Below are 16,140 nucleotides of genomic sequence, written 5' to 3'. Positions count from 1 at the left end.
TGTGTCAATATTAGAATATTAAAACTGGAGTGTTACAGTGAGCCTTGTTGCTGAATTCAATTTGTAAAAGGTAATAAAGCAAACACACTTGAACGACTCCAAAACGTTTGCATTCGATTTATATTTGGGTTGCGCAAATTTGACCATATTTCTAGTTTTCGAGCCACTCGAGCACAGCTCAAGTAGTTACCTATTCGTCTCCGACGCAATACTCATATTCTTTCTCTCTTGTATGCCACTTTGTTTCACCCTAATACTCCTTGTTATCTCAAATCCCGTTTTAAGTTTCTTTCTTCCCTTAGATGTGCGCAAAATCTGCAATGCTTGCTCGCGTGCGGTCCGTTTGTTAATGTAGGTAAGAATTTAGAATGGCGGCATTTTGTGAATATCCTCTGCTGCTTGTCCCACCTCCTTCCACTTCAAAATTCTACACCAACTCTTTCAGTTTTCGTGCGGTTCGACTGTGGAATAATCTGCCCATTAATATTAGACGTGCAACTTCATTACCCATTTTTAAAAAGTTGTTGAAGGATCATTATTTGTCTACTTCATAAACTTTCTGTTTTCCAAGAAATTTCATGTCGTTGAAATTGTCTCCATAGTCATCTCATATATTGTTGTATTTATTAGTATATGTAGTCTATCATAGCTTTTATATTTGTAGTATAAGTATTTTATTTTATTATATTGTACATTTAGGTACTAGTCTTCTGTTATTCTTTTTTTTTTGCACCACCCGTAAATTTTATTCCGATCGCCACTCGACAATCTAAAGGTTGTCTGTAAGAGACCGCTGTTTTAGCGATAAGACAGCCTGTTGTTACCTACCACGTTGTATCTGTTCTGAATTATGTTTCTTTTTTCTTCTGTAGTGTGCAATAAAGTATTATTATTATTAAAGCAATATTTTAACACATTTTATATTAAATCCTATTATTATCCAGATTTGATATTAAAATAGACAGTTTATAATTTAATTCTGCAGTTCCATTAAAAGGTCAAAGAACTAAATCTAGGCCAATTCAGTAGGCTTACTTACTGATAAACATTTTCCTCTTATTTATGCAACCTTTTATGCATTTGGATTGTAAACACTTGCAGCTGGGAATACCCTGATCCTATTTAAGAGGAAATCCCTAGGAAAACTATCATTTTAAGAGAACTAAATGGAAACTTCTATTCTTAGAGTAAGAGATTAAGAGGATACGGTAGCGAAAATGCTAAAATGGAAAGGAGCCCCCCTTTCAACTTGGGAATTTTAGTTAAATATACAAGTGTTATTAACTAGATTTATCGAAAAAAAATTGTCCATTAAGAACAACTCAGTCAAAAGATATTTCAAAAAAATCTTTAAAATCGAGCTTCCACTCTCGACTCTTTCCTCCTTCAAAACTTAATCAATCGGAACGAAATTTGAGAACCTGAATAACAATTAAATAATCTATGTCGGACCGTTTAGCTTTTTTGGTTAATTGTTACCAATACCAATCTTGAGTATCACACCTTTTTTGCGCCACAATGAAAAAGGCCGTTTTTTGAAATTTTTGATTGGCTCTAGAATCTTTAAAAAGCAGAATATCAAAAAAATCAAAACGGTCCGACACAGACAAAAATAATAACAATCTGTGTTGAAAAAATAATTGCTCTATCTTCAAAAACCAGGGAGAGCGTTTGTATGGAGAATTGACCCCTACCGTATCGTCTTAAGGAAAGATTTTTTATTATAATCTTAATAAAATATATATGGTAGGCCTAAGAAGCGCTGGCTGGAAGTCGTGGGAGCAGCCATGCAAGAGAACAATCTCACGCCTAAGGATGTTGAAGACCGGGCGAAGTGGAGAAGACTGAGCAGGAAAGCGGACCCTGGCGCTAGGCCAGGAAAACGCTAGGTTGAAGAAGAATCTTAATAAAATATACACTTTGGATCTTTACTTTGAAGATAAAAGAATATACATGTTGCACAAAATGCTTTTTAGAATAATATAAGAATTAAAAAAAAATTTGGTCTGAACTTTTTTTTTCTATTGGTCCAATAGCAAAATGGAAGAAATGATAAAATATTGTATAAAACAGTTATTTTTTGTGGTTACAGGGTTAATAGGCTACTTGACCCTTTTACAAAGTATGTCTTATATGATTAATTACTGTCTAATTAAACGAAAAAAAATAGTACCATATTTTTTTACGACTTACGACCCGCAAAAAATAATTTAAAGTTTACTTTTACGTGATCAGGCAAAAACAACATCAGCCATATTCAAGAATTTTATATATATCTCTGGATAGTGCGTGCCGACCAATGAGTTGAAGCCAGGTTCATTCACCTTTACTCCTATGTTCTATCTCATTCCAACACAGTGATGTATTGCCAGATAAGTTAATAAAAAAAACGTATAAAACATTCTTCAATCAAATTGACTTACTTTTCTTTGTATTATACAAAAAAAAAACTCAATCAAAAACCTTATTTCTCCGGTATTTACCTCCTGCGTACTATGGGAACACTAATAATAAAAAAATATGCCCGATATGTCAGAATTGTCAAAATTCATTCACCGATTCAGAGATTTATTTTGCAAAATAAACGTTTTTCGACGATTTACTTAAGTTCTGAGCTATGTATTGCATAGTGAACCATTGTGGAAGTAAATGGAAACCGAAATCCGACGTAAAATTTCACAAGTAAGTACTTATTTTACCAAAATGTTCATAAACCTCACTGGCAATAAATTTTCTTCTATTTTGCTTGTAATTTTGGTTAGTTCTTATCATTATATTGTTTTCATTGTCTCAAATTATATCAAAATTCCCACGAATAGGTTTAGAACGATAAATATGACCTTTAAAGAAAAATAATGCTATGTGTGGTTTTACGACTAGGGTGACCAATCTTTTTTCTTGCATGGTATTTACTCTTATTGAATGGAGCTAAATCTATCAACTTGGTACGGTTTCTATGTTCATAGTTCATATCACAGTATAATAATACCAACTTTATATAATTTATGTCTTTACAATTAACATGAATAATATTAAACTTTTCAGTGTTCTAAAAGATGAAGGAAGGAGGCAGCATTGGCTGTTGGCTGTCGATTGTACCGATAAAAGGAAATGTTTCAGAGCGTTCGACAATTTGCAGATTTGCACTTTAAGCCTGAAGATTATGACAGAAAGAAATTTTAAAAATCAGTCCAGTAACGACGGATATATCGTGGCATAAACATTAAATTGAGATACATATATACATGCGAAGAGAATTGAAATACGTACGAATTGAGAACCACCTTCCTTGAGATTTGGGGCGGCCCTTAAAAATAAAGATACTGTTTTAAAACGTCCTAGTATTTCATTATTTCCCCATTGACAAATACTTCCCTTATATTTTTGTGGCTATTCCCACTAGTTACCACCAAGTTTTTACCTGTCCTAACTACTGGGATTTCCCCCACATTGTTAATTACCACACCGGGGGTTGATAGCTACTGGGATTAGTTTTCCCAGTAGTTACTACCAAAATTTTATTGTGATGGTTTAAAGTGACCAAAACACTAAAATATATATTCCATTGCATGCTTTAATAAACACAGGTGTCAGTTAGTAAAAGACAAATACTTATGTAACTCCGTATAGACAGATAGTCTAAGAAAAAAACGTACCTCAAAACCATACAGAAAAAGGTACGGTGAGCTAGATGGCGATACACCTTTGGGGTAGGTACGCTCAGATAGATGGCGCTAATATTAATATTTGACATTTTAACACATATCAATATCATATCAAGCTGAGAATATTGTCAAAACGGAGGTTCAAAAGTTTTAAGCCTATGTCGAGAGATGTAATACGTCAAATTCCGCGGGATATCCCTAATGTATGCTTAATCATGGACACCCTAAAGAAAGAGATGCAAGACCGGCGTGACGTAATTCAAGGTCAAATTTTCTGGCTTCAAAGTAATGTTCGGCGTGCAACATCCAGTATGTATATAAGATTCTTGGCCATATTAATCTATAGAATATCTATGACATGACGTAAGTCGATTTAGAAAAAATATTTGACAATGTCACAGCCGAGCAACGACTATGAATTTTAATACAATAGAGGTTGCTTCTATGGAGATTAGATTAGTACCTCTAATTTCCATAGTTGATTTGAATTATGTGACGTCACTCCATTGGCCAACACCGTTTTCGGAGTCCATAATTTAAAAAAAAACACGCACTTTTAATCCCCGCAAGTTATAAATATTGATTTCTTAAGTCAAATACTACAGAAAACAATAACTTGATGTGCTAAATTCGATACGAGTCTAGTAGCCTATTGCATAAAATATAACAGTGTTGAAAAGTCATCCTGTATAGCACTGTTGTTTTGCTCACCGATATAAAACTTTGCACACTCCCCACGCCCACGCGGAGGAGGTGTGATGAGACATTGTTTGTTGTTATCAATACAATGTCAGCTCCCTCGGGTCCCATGGTTTGATAAAAAACTGAGCAGGAGACATGTGGTTTCACTCCTCAGACTGCGTTCCGGGCACATTCCATCAAATAAGTTTAAACATTTGATGAAATTGACCTTAACACCTAACTGCCCAGAGTGCAACCAGGTAGAGGATGTATACCATGTTTTGATGGAATGTGTTCGTAATGAGGTGCTGAGGAGGGATTTATTACTTGATAATAGCTTAAACATAGGTACTTGTAATATGATCCTGGCATCGCCTCTATCGGATGAAGCCAGGCTCATGTACAAGCTGTACAGTAGTATAATTTAGCGATAATATATTCTCAAATTTCAATACAGGGGTGACATCGTCACTTAGTGACAAAACCCCTTCCTTTTGTAACAATAAAGATTAAAAAAAAAAAAAAGATTAATCGTCTATCAAAATTTTGGCCAGCGAAGAAAAAAGTTTGCCCACCATTGTCCAATGTTTTATGTTATTTAAATTAGAAACTGTCTTCTATTTTTTTAAACACTCTTGTGATAATACCATGCAGTACAGTCAGCCAAAAAAGTGGTTTACCACTTTTCAACCTCATGCATTTAAAAATGGAGTTAAAAAGTGAAAATCCACTTTCTTGGCTGACCGTACAGGCATATATAGGTAAATCATTTGTTATTCTTGTGTAAAAGATAAGTTACATAGGACACTCATCATTTTTCATGGAAATAGTCAACAAAATGTATACAGATGCATTTATAAAACATTATCTATTAAAAATCATCATGGCTACCCTTTGGATTAATTTTTGCACTCCGGTCTGGCGCAGTCGGTAGTGATTTACAATAATATTGCAATATTTCGAATCCCTTTCAGATAATTCTTTGTGTGGTGAGCACAATATGTCTATCTCTCATGATGTTGATATGGAAACCAGTTATATATTATATATATCGTTTAGATAAGCTTTAAGCTATTCTTTAGGTAAACAATGAAGTCATAAGTCAAAACTGAACAGTTTTAAGGTGCGATAATATTTATTTATTTATTTAGTGACGTATCGTATTCATACCGTTTTTTTACCGCATGACAGACCGCTGCTCAAAATACGCAGACGGTATATTCGTATCCGTTCTTTTTACCGCATGGGTAAAGAAAATAATATGCTGCTCTAAAACGGTGACGGTACGGAAAAGCACGACGTGGCCCATACGAAAGTCACTGCTTTCCGTATGCGTATTTTGAGCAGCGGTAAACATGAAAAACGGTACGGATCATAAGTCAAAACTGAACAGTTTTAACCAGTTTTCTGTATATCAGTCCCATGTGGCATGTGGGTAAAGTATTTTTCATCACCCATGCAATTATCACGAACTAGTTTGAACAAGATTTAAGAACTTTGATTAAGAATACTTTCAATTCATGTGACTTGCAAAATATATGACTCTTTATCACCAAATAGCAATATTATAAAAATATGTGTGACGAAGTGAGCCTGTTGTTACTATTTAGGGATTATGGAAAAGTATGCAACAGTCACTAATGTACCTTTACAAAACATACTTATTTATCTTATCTTTATCTATATCCTCTGTAAAATAACACTATACTTTTCAATAAACAGATAAATACTCGGTCACGTTGATAATTGACAGGATAATAATGCGCTGGATATTTCTAGGCTGACCTTGTGATACAATTACTCTCTTCGCGCATGTTATATTTTCGCTGAATCATAGTGATTTAAGAACTTCGGGAATACCAACACATTTACGTTAATTAATTTATGTCATCGTTTCTGTACTAAAATAAGATGCTATATAAGCAATTTAAGAGGTGTAGCCGATAGTGTTACGATTATAAAACTAAAATAATTGCATACACTTCAAGGTTATGTTATGAAACCCTATAAAAATGCAATAAAAGGTATATAACTTATGATAAAGTACGCACCTGTTCCTTATAGTTTCACAAATCTATGTGAACCCGTAGTAGAAATCTGGCAAACACTTTTCTTTAATAAATTCACTTTGGAAATTGTTTTCAAAATACATACGTGCATTTAGGTACAGCCGCTCCGCTCTCAGGTGAAATGACATGACAGTGACGTGACGTTTATTTGACGTTTCCAGGCGCGTTTGTTATATAATCTTAATGAACCTTTTTTATGCAAAGTAGGTTTATTTACAAACTATAAAATAGATTTTTTAAATTATTGTTTATCTGATATAAAAGCTTACCATAATATTTTTTTGTAAAATTAGATGACTCCAAAATGATTTTAAATATTGTGCAAACTGCAGCGTTTGAAAAACTTAAAACGGATAGTTCTATGAACGTACACCAGCTTAGAAAATCAAGGTCCAAATTACAAAAGATGTTAATTATAATATTCATATTAATTATAATATTCGCTCCTAATTGGAGATTCATTTTAGAAAAGTCTTTTTCTTGTTAAATTTTTCTTTACAAAACTCTAATTACTTGACTGAAGAATGTTACACATAGCAAAAGAAGTGTTTTGTAAATTACAAAAACAAGAAGGAGTCAAACACTTAATTTGGACTTAAAGAGCGCCAAAAGAAAAAGTTTTGAAATTAAAAAGGTACGCTGTAAAATGAACGTGGTTCAACGGGAAACAAATAATCTAATTTCTAATAAAAAGACATCAAGACAAAAAAATGAGCTTGTGCGAAAAGAGTTTTCTCGAGGTCTGAATTTTATTTTAATTTATTCTGTAAGTAATTATACAGTCCGTAATTTGGCTACAGGTACGTTCTCGTTTCAGGAATTCGGGGAAGCTCAGCTTTATTACCTACTAAAGCCTCAATTCAGAATACTGCTCCTCGTTACCAGTTCAATGGCAATAATGGGGACAGCACATCGAAATCCAAGAAACTTTCCATGGGACCTCCATTGGAACCTCCAAGAAGTTTAAAACGCAAGTAAGACACTTTCATACTACTTTTATAATTAATTATAATTATTATAAACCACTTTAAGTAATTTTGTTACTATCTTTTGCATATGCAAGTGTTAAATGAAAGTCATAGTTTTGTAGGAGATGATAAATCAAAATCGCTGCCAAATTAGCTTGGCCTGACTCTACCCATACCAGATTTGACTGGAAACTGCTGGAAATCTTAAAGCTCGATTTTCAAACATGAATAATATTTAGCAATATTAGAGGCAGATGTATCGATTTTGAATTTTCTTAATAGTTTTAAAGGAGAGGTACTTGTCAAATTTAATTCGACTTTAATTCGACTATTTTGAATTTGAACGTCCTCTCACTATACCTCATACATTTCTATCCTTAGTTTTTATTTGGTCCTCTAAACGGGAAATCCTTTATAACATTTCTTTATTTAGTTATTTCGCTTAAGTTTCCATAATTAGAATGGAATAAAATGTCAATAAACCTACAATCGGAGCGCTATCAGCGAACACGCGTACTTACATCATCCCGATCATTCGTCTGCCTAGTGCTGCAGTCGAGGTCAGAGAAAACAAACAATTCTGTTGCGTTAGGTTCAATTTCATCATTAATCTAATTAAATATTGTTTTATTGGTAGTTTTGTGGGCTTTTGCTTTAAAGACAGATATTGACACATTATTAGGTATTTTTGAAGTTATTTTGTCCTACCAAAAAGGTTTGGAATGATTATAAGGAGAAATTCTGGTGGATGATACATTGTACCTACCAACATGCAACATCAGCACCACTTAGCACTTAGTCAGTGTGGGACGGTGACGATCAAGTGACGATGGATAAGAAAATCATTTGCCTTTTCTTCCTCAAATTTCAAATCCATCTAAAACTGTTCAGCGGCTACGCGTGAAAAGGTTATATTACATACCTATACAGACTCTCGTATTACGATATCGATATGTACTTATCTGTGTAAATACTATATTATTATACTTTCTAATACTATATTATTATACTCTTTGGTAAATACATCCAAGTTGCATCCAAGAGATTAGTGTCAAATTGTCAATGTATGATGTAGGACTTACTACTTAGTTTTCTCTTCCGCTTCTTTTTATTGCATAGATTACTACCTACTTCAAGTTCCACAAAACCAGGCTCATCGTCAAGTGACAAAGCTAGAGTCAGAATACTCGCCAGCGACTCAGCGGCTGCAGACTCTGATTTCTGCACACCCAGAAACAGACCACAGGCTTTGAGATACATCAGCAGTAGCAGCAGAGGTAAACTATAATTCTAAGTATTATGATTTGCTTTAAGTAAATATATTCCTTATTACCTTTTCCTAATGCTAAAAATGCAAAATCTGCAGAGATACATCATCAGTAGCAACAGAGGTAAAGCGTTCCTCAATGAATCGTGGTTTCTTTTATACCTACCGCATATTATGAGAAAAAATGTCTAAAAAATTAGTGATAAATCTAGAAGTCCGAATATCGATGAACTTGAAGAATCCTTTGATCAAACCAATTTGAGATATTTCTTTGAGAGTCGTATCGAATAGGTTAGCGTAAGATCTGAGATATCTAACGTAAACTAAATCAGATGTTGTAGATGTACCATGTACCTATCACAGAAAGCGTTACTAGGTGATAACCCCGCGCGAAATATACCCGCTAGGTATGACAATAAGTTTACAGTCGCTAATAAGTCAATGAAGCTAAAGTAAAAACTCCTCGTAGCAACTTCATGTTGGGGGACCCAGAAAACTTGACGAACAGTCGTTGGTTCTCACTTTCATCCGGCAGAAACGCCTTATTTAATATGCTTGTTGATGATGATGCTTATTTTATAGGCGGATACAGCGGTACAAGATCAGCTCGATCATCCAGTACTGCCGTCGAAGCAAGCGTCATTTTAGGTACGCCTATTAGCTTTTTTAAATTGGACTCTTTTAGTATTAGTTTCGTAGTCAAAAAAAAATTAATAAGGGCACATTTCCTAAGGCCATTAAAGATTTAAGAACCATCACCTTTTGGGATACCTAATTAAAGAAGTTTCACGAAATCGTTACTCGAAAAAATACTGTGTCAGGCTCTAAAATGCTTAACAATTCCAGCTATATCAGAAGGGAGGGGCATGGCACGAGGTGAGATAGGGATGGCTGCGGTGGACTTGAGACACCCCAACTTGGTGCTGTGTCAATTCAGCGACTCTCTCTTGTACACCCACACCATGACCAAGATAAACTACTTTAATCCAGTGGAAGTAAGTGGTAATCAAACCATCATGTACTTGAAGAATTCTCATGATTTATAAAGTGGAACTAAACGTTCTGTAATAGTACATTCCAAATTTGACTCCAGCTTTATTTGGTTCCACGAAAACGGTTTACGCCAGAATTAGTATAATAATAAAGTCTGAATAAAGTTTCCAAATCTGATCCCCGACAGTAAACTCAGTACCGGTCTTCCAAATTGCCCTTGATACTACCTCAATGTTATAAAGATACCCTACATCTACAGATAATAGTCCCCAACACATTCTGCGAGGGCGTGCAGCCCAACCAACTGTTCCAGCTGATACGGGACCAGTACCCAGCTTTGAACCTGACCACGGTACAGAGGAGACATTTTAATGATGCCGCTGGACGACAGCATATACAGTCGTTGTGTGCGCCGCAATACAGCGCAGTGTATCTTCAAGTTATGCATAAGTGAGTACCTAATAAAAATTTCCTAGAAAATACAGTCATGTATACAATTAAACTGACCTCCACACTAGGCAGATGCCTGGTGTTACATATCTATTCAAGGGTTTTCAAGATGTAGGCGGCTTATGATTATGACCTTTCAATGGCGACTCATGCAAGTAGCCAAACCAAATAACTTGACAGCGATGTTAGTAGGTCATCAGCGATGTTGTTTCATTTGACATTTTATAAATAACTCTTGCGCAGTCGTGGTGCCAAAAACTTTGTCTGCTTGGTCTGAGCCTATCTTGATGCCACACCATTGAATTATGAGCTAACGCGGTGATTATACCTACCTACTATTACCTACCTTTAGCTGAAACTTCTTTATAAGTAACATTTATTATTCAGTACCTATAGTTATTCTGTATTTGGTCTTAATGAATACTTTGTTATTTAAAATAGGTTCTACGCTTTAACAGCGGCGGCTGCAGTGCTCAAGTATGTGGAATATATTCAGTGCATAGTTTTTGCGAGGGAATCACTGAAGATAGTCTATCATTCCTCTGAAAATACCATGATCATTGGTTAGTCTGGCTCAGACTTTATTCCTTTCTCTAATGCTACTTTTATCAATAGAGATACCTTAGATACCATTTATCTGATAGCTGCAGTAGTTTTCGACATAATCATTTAGTTTTTTGCTTGGGTACCTACGTCGAGTTATAATATCTGCTTTTCATACACATTAATTGCTTTTTCTTTTGATAGCTTATCTTTAAAGATAATCAATCAATCTCTTGTAATTTATGCTTGCCTTTTGTACGTGTCTTTCAGCAGAATCCTTAATTTTATTTCTTCCTTAGATGTAGGAACAGCAACCCAACTAGAGCTAGTCCAGCCGTTAGTTCCCTCTGCTGGTGCGACTTGCTGCCTCTTAGGTGTGTTAGGGCCGACATACACCGTCGGTGGAATCAGGGCTTTAAGGGCGACCATATTACAGCCCTCGTGCAATAAGGAGGCTATTGAGAATAGACTCGATGCTGTGCAGGATTTGATGGAGAATGAAGCTGGGTTGATGGTCGGATTACAGGTAAACAAAAGATGTAACCGCCTACTTTTCTGTTTTGCTTCCTTGTTCAATAAAGATTACATAAATAAATATTTTCCACCACTAAGGTAAGGGGAATGATACTTTATTCAAGTGGAATTTCCAAACCTCTAACAACAACTTCGAAGAAAACATTCACCTTATTCGTAAACAACTTTTGGTACTTACACAAATAATTTCTATCTTATCTCAATGACTCACTGAACATACGATGTTTTAGGACGTGCTCAAGAAATTATCCGACATTGATAGGATATTGTTACTATGCGTTGAGCAACAAAATCAAAACATGGATAAAATGGGGGAGGCACAGTTGAACCAAACTTTACTTTTAAAGACCACGATGGAATTAGTTCCAAAGTTGGTAGAAGCTCTCCAGCTAGCGGATAGTGGAAGGCTTAAGAAAATTAAATTGGTAACTAGAATAATATTATAGTAGGTACCTATATTAATTCTAAGGGTTTACGTCTGCGTAGGGTAATGATTTCCGATTGACGAATTGGGAGAAAAATACCGAGCGTACTTTACTACACCGATACCGCGCCGCCAGGAGGGGAAGCAACCTATTACCTGTGCCCTTCAAGTCTTTATCAGAATTCAAAGTAGGTATCTGCGTACTAAATCTGATTGGTTTAAAGACAAAGTTAAGTCGTATTCACTAAGTTAGGGGATATACCTATACCCATATAATCTGAGGGGAATCACATATCAGGGGACTCGCGAGAACTTGTCCTGACCTAAGTTTTGCCCATATTTAATTTTATCACCAGGATTTTGAAAACCCCCACTACAATGAAATAGCCGAAAGAATCAAAACCGTAATCCAAGATGATGCGCACTTAGAAAAGGGTGCTATGGGTAGTCTGCAACGCTGTTTTGCTGTGAAGCCAGACATCAATGGACTCTTAGGTAAAATCTCCAGTAAGGTAATTTTAATTCCTTCGGCTTCGAGTAAAGTTCTCTATTTCAAGTAGGTACATTCTTATCTGCTTTGACAGATAAAAAAGATACCTATATGACGTTAATCAACTTTTTTGTTAGTCGTAATATTATTATTAAATATGAACTTAACGAACACGGAGATTTTACTCGTTGATTTAGATTGATGTATGTTACTCTAGATGTAGCACGAAGAACATACTCGGAACTTATAGACGATATACAGAAGATAGTAGAGCAGTTAGGAGAATCATACGACTTGCCATTAAGGCTAAATCAGAATATGATGAAGGGATTTCACATAGTGCTAACAATCGCTCCTAAAAATAGAAGGACTTTCAACGTAGAGGAGTTACCTCCAATCTTTATTCAGGTATTTGTTAAATCTAAAGAGAAATTTTAAATAGTAAAAATAAGTATGGGTTTAAAACTCAGAATGTTTCAGGTCCAAAACAATGGTAGTAGGATATCTATGACTACAGAAGAATTGGTGGTTCTGGATCAGCAAGCTAAAGAGTCTCTAAATGAAATACAGAAAATGAGCAACATGTAACTTTTTTGTTATACCGCATACCTATTATATCATAATAAGGAACTCTTCATCCAATATCTTATAGTAAATATGGCGTTTTTATTGTTCTAGTGTAATTGGGAGCCTGCTAAAAGACCTACGACCATTCATGGCTAGTCTTTATACTCTGTGCGAAAATGTTGCAGAGTTGGATATTCTACTAGCTATGGCTCAAGTATGACATCTAATTTAACTGTTATAGCTTTTATTTTTGTTGTTTTGGACACTAGTCAGTTCTATTCTTTACTACTTATTTGCTTGCACCATTTTTTCCAGGTAAGCACAGTCGGATCATACATTCGACCCGATTTCAGTGATTACTTGGACATACGGAATAGCATACATGCACTTCTGGACTACAATACTCAAAGCATGCCAGTTCCTAACGATATTGTAAGAAAATCTTGGCTTTGTCTCATGACTAGTTGTTATGTCAATAGATGTTGTACCTTTCATAATATTGACGATATTTTAAGGTTTTAAACATTTCAGTACGCCAGTCCCGAACAAAATTTCACTATCATCACCGGTCCGAATATGGGCGGCAAAAGCATTTACATAAAACAGATTGCTGTGTTGCAAATCATGGCGCAGGTTCGTTCTTTTATTTTATACGTATTGACTACTTAAGCTGTTCTTAAGTAAAAATAAAAAACATAAGTAGGTACTGTAGTCCGAATTATTGTCCACGAAATTTACAATAATATTGACAGACTCACGACGTTAAGAACTCTATCCATCCAATTCCCTCTGCCCCCAACCAAAGAGTTTCTGAAAGAATATATTTTATCCATCCAATATATTTTATCCATCCAATCCCTCTGTCCCCAACCAAAGAGTTTCTGAAAGAATATATTATGGTGAAGTTTCCCAATGATTTTGGGTTTTCCATATATTATTTGACTTTTATATATTATTGTTTCAGCTGGGTTGCTTCTTGCCAGCAACTAACGCAGTCCTCAGAATTTGCGACCGTCTCTTCTCGCGAATTGGATTCAATGATAGTGTAGAAATGAATGCTTCTACTTATGTCGTTGAGGTAAAATATTATTACTAGGTGTAATATTCTTCTAATGTTACCTTTTTTAATGTGTATTCCGACTTCGTTTATCCACTTACCTGATGCTTTAATATGGTAAGCAGGTTAAGTAACAAATTGTAAACAAACGACAATGTTGTATTACTAATATTATCGCTTATCGGATTACAGATGAAGGAAACACAACATATTTTGAAAGGTTTGACGCCATCAAGTTTGGTGATAATAGATGAACTTTGTAGGTAAGATACTTTTGTAAATGTAATGATTCTGAATAGAAAATGTATTGAGAAAGACAACACTATTGGTGCAATTTACAGAGGAACATCAACAGATGAAGGAACGAGTATAGCTTGGGCTATATGCGAAGAGTTGCTTGCAAGCGATGCCTTTACTTTTTTTACAACACATTTTATGTATCTGACGAGGCTACAGGACTTATACTTTAATGTAGTCAAGTAAGTTAAGAAAAAAAAAATGAAATCGTTATGAGGTATAAATCTTTATGAAATAGACATCGACATAAACTTTTACGATGTTTACACATACTTAAAATTACAATCGAGACTTTGCACTTTTAAATGAAATCGACAAAAACTGTGTAATATGGGTTTTAGCCTTCACACGGAAGTAAAAGAAGAAGTGACAAGTTCACCAACGCAATCAACTGGCTCGCAGATGGCCGAGAAACGTTTGGTTTACGAACATAAAATAAATCCTGGAATAACTAATATAGAGAACTATGGTTTGTCTCTAGCAGCAAAAACCAACTTACCTGAAGGTACAGTGAAATTGGCATGGGAGCTTGCAGAACTTATCAATGCAAACAGAAAGGTATGTTGTATCAACGTGTATAAAGGTTCACTACAGCATGTAGGTTAAGGATAAAAGTCGATATCGCAGTGGTAAATAGGTATATGAAAAATGTAATACTTTCTTCAATGAATTTTAGCCTCAAGATACAAATCCTGAAGCTAAGACTGATGACAGACTGCTATACGAATTTAATGCAGAATTAAGAAAACAATCTAGACGTCACCCAAATAACGACATTGTAATAAATGACGTAAAGAATAAATTCAAAGAAGAAAACCCCCATTTAATAGAAAGCCTAAGGGCACAAAGACTTAGTAAAGACAATAACACTGATTCTAGTGTTAACAGATCGTCAGTACCTACGAGATTAGCTTCATCAAACGAAGCTGCCCTAAGTAAGAATTCATATTCATCCAGCAATGCAGTAATGCCAATACCAAATCATTTTATTTCTAACAGACCCCGTAATAGGAATGCTGCAAATAGTGTTGATCATGATAAAGAAGGTACAATAGAAAATGACAATATTAAGGTGCAAGATAAAAATCTTGGAAATGACGCTGGTGTAACATCTTCAACTGGACTCTTAAATACCATGATCAACCATGACAACATTAATCCAATACCTGACATATCAATTGAGGATTTTGAAGACGAAATTTTGCCTACTCAAAATGTAGTGAATGACCATTTATATAACTCGAGGCAAGAAAACGTAATTGTCAACTATGATGATTCCAATTTCATGACTGATATGATTGAATGTGATGATGATAAAACGAACGAATTATATAATACGGAAAGATCTGATGCTTCTATATATAATGATTCAGTTCTTGCCGATGCAGCAACTCAGGTAATAGAATGTTCCAATACTTTTCAAGACGACTCAATCAGTGAACCCAGTGAAAGGTCGACAAACGATGAATTAATGACTGAGACTGTAAATGAAATTAATATGGAATTAGACACTGGAATCGTTAGTTTAGATGACTTGGTGCTTACTCCACCAGCAGAATTTAGAGATAACTAATACTAAGACAAAGCATGTAAATAAAGGATCGCCTTATGTAATCTTTCCTTTTATTTGTTTACTTATTACTTACCTACCTTTAAGGAAGATTTTAGTTAACGACCCTTTAATATTTTATTATTTGATCGTGCCAATATTTTTACCCTCTTTAGATTGCAGTAAGTAGTTACATCCCTTTTAACTTGCAGAAATCTGCATTGAAATAACCTTAGATCCTACTCATAGTTTTGTGCTTGCGCCGGTGAGTAAGATTTCCAGAATTCGGGTTCATATCATAACACCTCAGTTGCATGTGCTCATAGTGCACGGAAATGGTTTACCGTCAGGCGGTCCGTATGCTTTTGTGAACTTCAGTGTATGCAGTAGCGGGCAGCTTCTTTTGGACTTTTAGGAGTATGTGATTGTGATCATTCTTCTGGTGTCCCACAGGGAGCCCGGAAGGGACTTATTGTTTATTTCTTGCGCCTTTTATTTCTGAGATGATAATGTTCACAGTTAGTGGACATATCATTACACTACTTTAGGCTACCGTAAGCGGGATATTCGTTTTCTAGTATCACGC

General features: G+C 35.1%; 1 protein-coding gene across 1 annotated transcript; it reads left to right on the top strand.

Annotated features, from left to right (window-relative positions):
* Positions 1-7,068: 7,068 nt before the first annotated feature.
* Positions 7,069-15,656, top strand: LOC125230112 (mutS protein homolog 4-like). Its single transcript, XM_048135135.1, has 20 exons — positions 7,069-7,155; positions 7,233-7,389; positions 8,503-8,660; positions 9,233-9,298; positions 9,497-9,645; positions 9,903-10,093; positions 10,535-10,656; positions 10,936-11,162; positions 11,401-11,595; positions 11,951-12,089; positions 12,302-12,492; positions 12,565-12,668; positions 12,763-12,865; positions 12,967-13,083; positions 13,183-13,284; positions 13,616-13,729; positions 13,901-13,971; positions 14,050-14,187; positions 14,347-14,563; positions 14,682-15,656. The coding sequence occupies exons 2-20, from the start codon at positions 7,349-7,351 to the stop codon at positions 15,576-15,578; spliced, it is 3,342 nt and encodes a 1,113-aa protein (XP_047991092.1). The 5' UTR covers positions 7,069-7,155; positions 7,233-7,348; the 3' UTR covers positions 15,579-15,656.
* The last annotated feature ends 484 nt before the right edge of the window (positions 15,657-16,140 follow it).

Source organism: Leguminivora glycinivorella, chromosome 10 (genome assembly GCF_023078275.1).
Source record: "Leguminivora glycinivorella isolate SPB_JAAS2020 chromosome 10, LegGlyc_1.1, whole genome shotgun sequence".
Lineage (NCBI taxonomy): Eukaryota > Metazoa > Arthropoda > Insecta > Lepidoptera > Tortricidae > Leguminivora > Leguminivora glycinivorella.
Note: the sequence above shows the minus strand (reverse complement) of the source record. Positions and strands in the feature narration are given on the sequence as shown.